Source organism: Babylonia areolata, chromosome 29 (genome assembly GCF_041734735.1).
Source record: "Babylonia areolata isolate BAREFJ2019XMU chromosome 29, ASM4173473v1, whole genome shotgun sequence".
In the NCBI taxonomy this organism is placed as follows: domain Eukaryota; kingdom Metazoa; phylum Mollusca; class Gastropoda; order Neogastropoda; family Buccinidae; genus Babylonia; species Babylonia areolata.
Genome location: NC_134904.1, coordinates 2,418,600 through 2,423,599, shown reverse-complemented (window position 1 = coordinate 2,423,599; position 5,000 = coordinate 2,418,600). Strand labels below are relative to the sequence as shown.

Below are 5,000 nucleotides of genomic sequence, written 5' to 3'. Positions count from 1 at the left end.
ACCCCTCTCACAGCCACCCCCCCACGCCCCGTCCTCGCCCCCCCCCCCCCCCCACGCCTCCTCCCAAAACAACGTTCACGACTAAACGATCAGTACAATGTACTCTCCAACACCGCCCTCCCCCTCCACCAACCCCACCCCACCCCCACAAAATAAGCATTACAGGAAAAGGAAGTGACCTGCAATAACTCGCAACCACATCAAGGACTCCCTAATGACGTGTAAATTACTGCTCAAATGAATTACACCCTCATCAAGGAATCCTAATGACGTTTAGGACACTACTCCAATAAACACCACCCTCAAAGGATCTCACTAACGTTTAGGACGTTACCCTAGTAAACCACTACCTTCATTGAGGTGTTCCTCTGACGTTTAGGACACTACTCCAATAAATCACACCCTCAAAGAATACCACTGACGTTTAGGAATTACCCTAATAAACATTTCCTTCATTGAGGTGTCCCTCTGACGTTTAGGACACTATTCCAATAAACCACACCCTCAAAGAATCCCACTAACGTTTAGGACGTTACCCTAAAAAACACAACCTTCACTGAGGTGTCCCTCTGACGTTTAGGACACTACTCCAATACATCACACCCTCAAAGGATCCCACTGACATTTAGGACATTACCCTAATAAACACCACCCTCATGACGTTTAGGACACTACCCTAATAAACACCATTCTCATAGGGGTGTCCCTATAACGTTTAGGACACTCCTCCAATAAACACAACCCTCATGATCAAGGGAGTCCCACTGACGTTGAGGACACTACTCAAAGTATAGAAAAAAACGCATCATCACAACCAAGAAGCACACCACTGATGTTCAAAGCACTACCCCCAAAACAAAATACTCCTATCAAGAACATCACTCCCGAGTATCCACACAGACACGTTGACATCATCACGAGAACAACTGACGATTAGAATATCATCTTGAAGACGCCTCATTCATCAGAGACATTCAGTTGACGTTAAGTATATCGTCCCAAAGTACCCAACAGTCGTCTCAATCAGGAACTTCCACTTACACTTAAGATATCAGTCTCAAAGCACCCAACAGACGCCTAAAATCATCAGGGACTCCCACTGACGTTCATGACATTTTATCAAAGCAGCTCTTAGACGACTCAAATCATCAAGAACTCTCATTAACATTAAGACATTGCCTCAGAAGTTCCCACAGACTCCTCACTCGTCAAGGACTCTTGCTAAAGTTCAGGACAACTGTTTCAAAGCATCCAACAGACGCCTCAAATCATCAAAAGACTCCAGTACGTGGCATTCATGACCATTGGTCTCAACGCATCCACGGACCCCCTCAATCATCGAGGACTCCCTTTGATGCACAAAGGAACACTGTCTCAAAGCACACCCAACAGATGCCTCAAGTCACCAAGGCCTCCCAGTCACGTTCACAACACGAACTCCTAATTATCAGCAGACACGTCAGCATCATCACCAGATCCAACGTCGCCCAGGACATCGTCTCAACACCCAACAGACGCCTCCCATCATCAAGGACTCCCAGTCACGTTCAGCACCAGCCCTCCACTGGTGGTGCCTGCCAGGTACTCCAGAGGAGAGGAGGAGGAGGAGAGGGAGGAGGAGGCGTTGACCTTGAAGAGGTCAGGGAGCTGGGAGAGGTCGAAGGCGGAGACGATGTAGGTGTTGATGGCCACGTTGAGCACCACCAGTGAGATGATGTTCATGGGGATGCCGCCCAGGACCTGCCCAGAAAAAAATATACAACAGCGAGCTTTTTCATTGATTCATCCATCCATGTGGAGTGATGGCCTAGAGGTAACGTGTCCGCCTAGGAAGCGAAAGAATCTGAGAGCGCTGGTTCGAATCACGGCTCAGCCGCCGATATTTTCTCCCCCTCCACTAGACCTTGAGTGGTGGTTTGGACGCTAGTCATTCGGATGAGACGATAAAGCGAGGTCCCATGTGCAGCATGCACTTAGCGCACGTAAAAGAACCCACGGCAACAAAAAGGTTATTCCTGGTAAAATTCTGTAGAAAAAATCAATCCACTTCGATAGAAAAAACAAATAAACTACAAGCAGAAAAAAAACCAACAAAAAAATGGGTGCGCTGTAGTATGGCGACGCGCTTTCCCTGGGGACAGCAGCCTGAATTTCACACAGAGAAATCTGCTGTGATAAAAAGAAATACAAATACAAATAAATCCATCCATCCATCCATCAAGTCAGTAAGTCTATCTATCCATCATTCAATCGATCATTCAATCAGTCTATCTATCTATCTTTTTTCATGTTATTTGCTTTTATTTTGCTTTGGGTTGACTGGCTGTGAATGGTGGGATGATCGGGAACCACGGGTGTATGTTGATTGTGTTTTGATTTTTTAAAATTTTTTGTGTGTGCTCATTTTCGCTTCTTTAGCTTTATTCCCTCTTTAGGGCGAGGGCTGGATGTAAGTAAAAGCATGTTACTTGCTTATCTATTACCCTCGATAATAAAGATTTTGTCTTGTCTTGTCTAGTCTTGTCTTTCTATCAATCTATCTATCTATCTATCTATCTATCCATCTATCTATCTATCTGTCTATTTGAGTATGTACACAACTAGGAGTGAGAGATGGCTGACTTTGAAAAAAAAATCATCCTGTTTTTATATATTTGTGCAACTGTACTAAAGACACACGATAATAATAATAATAATAATAATGTGTGTGTGTGTGTGTGTGTGTGTGTGTGCGCGCGTGCGTGTGTGCGTGCGTGTCTACATAGGTGTGTGTGTTTGTACATGTGCATATATATATATATATATATATATATATATATATACATGTGTGTGTGTGTGTGTGTGTGTGTGTGTGTGTGTGTGAGAGAGAGAGACAGAGACAGAGACAGAGACAGAGAGAAACAGAGAGAAGCGGAACCCCACCATGTCCTTGACCCGGAGGTAGCCGGAAGCGAAGACGATGGCGTTGGGGGGCGTGGCCACGGGCAGCAGGAAGGCGAGCGAGGTGGCCACAGTGCAGGGCACCATGAACATCAGGGGGTGCACACCCAGCTTCACTGCCTGACACCCAGCACGTGCTCACGTCAATAGACACCCAGCACGTGCTCACGTCAACAAACACCCAGCACGTGCTCACGTCAACAGACACCCAGCACGTGCTCACGTCAACAAGCACCCAGCACGTGCTCACGTCAACAGACACCCAGCACGTGCTCACGTCAACAGACACCCAGCACGTGCTCACGTCAACAGACACCCAGCACGTGCTCACGTCAACAAGCACCCAGCACGTGCTCATGTCAACAGACACCCAGCACGTGCTCACGTCAACAAACACCCAGCACGTGCTCACGTCAACAGACACCCAGCACGTGCTCACGTCAACAAGCACCCAGCACGTGCTCACGTCAACAGACACCCAGCACGTGCTCACGTCAACAAACACCCAGCACGTGCTCACGTCAACAGACACCCAGCACGTGCTCACGTCAACAACAACATCAATGATATGAAATAGCAACGAAATAATGCACATATCCCCCCACCCCACCCCCCAAAAAGAAAGAAAAACAACAACAAAACCAAAACAAAACACATTAAAAGATAAGAAAAGCTACAAGTTAACACACACACACATTATATATATATATATATATATATATATATATATGTATACTATCATGTTGAATATATATATATATATATATATATATATATATATATATACATATATGGAGAGAGAGAGAGAGAGAAATATATTATGCTATCATGTTGAATATATATATATATATATATATATATATATATATATATATATATACATATATATATATGGAGAGAGAGAGAGAGAGAGAGAGAGAGAGAAATATATTATGCTATCATGTTGGAAAAAAAAAAAAATATACAGAGAGAGAGAGCTGTCGGCGTAACGACATGATAATGATGACATCTACCACGCTAATGTTGTTACATATATCTATATATATCTCTCTCTATATATATATCATGATTATCATTATCTTGATACCAATTTCTGCAATGATACCTTGACAGAATAGTATAGATACAGAATGATACCTTAACAGAAATATCTGTATATTTAATAGTTCCCTCCCCATTTCTCTGGATCATTTCTGTTTTTCTCTTGTGTTCCTAGAACGTGTTTTGTTTCTTTTTTATCTTCCAGTTTCTCCATTTTGGTACACCTTTTGTATTCTCTACGTTTGTCTATACATATCATTATGCATCTGATTGTTACAGCTTTTTTTTGTCGTTGCAAGTGTTAAATTTGCCAAGGGAACGTCTTAAGTCTGACTTCTTTTCTTTACATTCATTGTCAAACCACAGGCTATTTTTTTTTGCTGTACCTTGCATAATATTTCCTTCATACATTGGCTAGCAAAAAGCAAGACCTTTATCAAATGTTTCTAAAGCCATAGCAACATCGCTACCAAAAAGCTTATAGCTCGGACAAGGAAGAGTAGATCAAAGTCACTTGATCCAAGTGCCTGAACGAAATCGTTTGCTTTATCCGGATTCCACACATAGCGTTCGATTATACATTTTTTTTAGCCTTGTGATGGACATTTTGCTGATTGTCTTTTGGCACTGAATACAAGTTCTAACGGCAAATGTTTTCATTCAACTTTAGGGAGGATTCGTAAAGTTTAAGGCACATTCCAAAATACGTCTGGACATCAAAAAGTAGTCGATTACACTCGCGGCACCTTCATGTGCAATATATGTACATTCGCCATGTACTTGTCACCCACAGAAAGATCAGTAATGAGAACTGTTAACAAAGTTTCAACAAATAACAGCCAAGGTCGTTTATGGTACAGTCTTTAGATTTTCGTTGATAAGAGAGAGAGAGAGAGACAGAGAGAGAGAGAGAGAGAGAGATCTGCTGGCATGACAGAATGATAATGATATCTACCACTATTATTGTTACATATATATATATATATATATATATATATATATATATATATATATATACA

At 42.4% G+C, this 5,000-nt stretch overlaps 1 protein-coding gene across 3 annotated transcripts in view; it reads right to left on the bottom strand.

The window, feature by feature from the left end:
* Positions 1-185: 185 nt before the first annotated feature.
* Positions 186-5,000, bottom strand: part of LOC143274930 (Na(+)/citrate cotransporter-like) — a 57,787-nt gene continuing 52,972 nt past the window's right edge. For all 3 annotated transcript variants that reach the window (XM_076578932.1, XM_076578931.1, XM_076578934.1), the window contains 2 exons: positions 2,923-3,060; positions 186-1,740 (listed from right to left, as the gene is read on the bottom strand). In XM_076578932.1, coding sequence (XP_076435047.1) covers positions 1,528-1,740; positions 2,923-3,060 — 351 coding nt within the window. In that variant the 3' untranslated portion in view covers positions 186-1,527. The remainder of the gene's footprint in view (positions 1,741-2,922; positions 3,061-5,000) is intronic.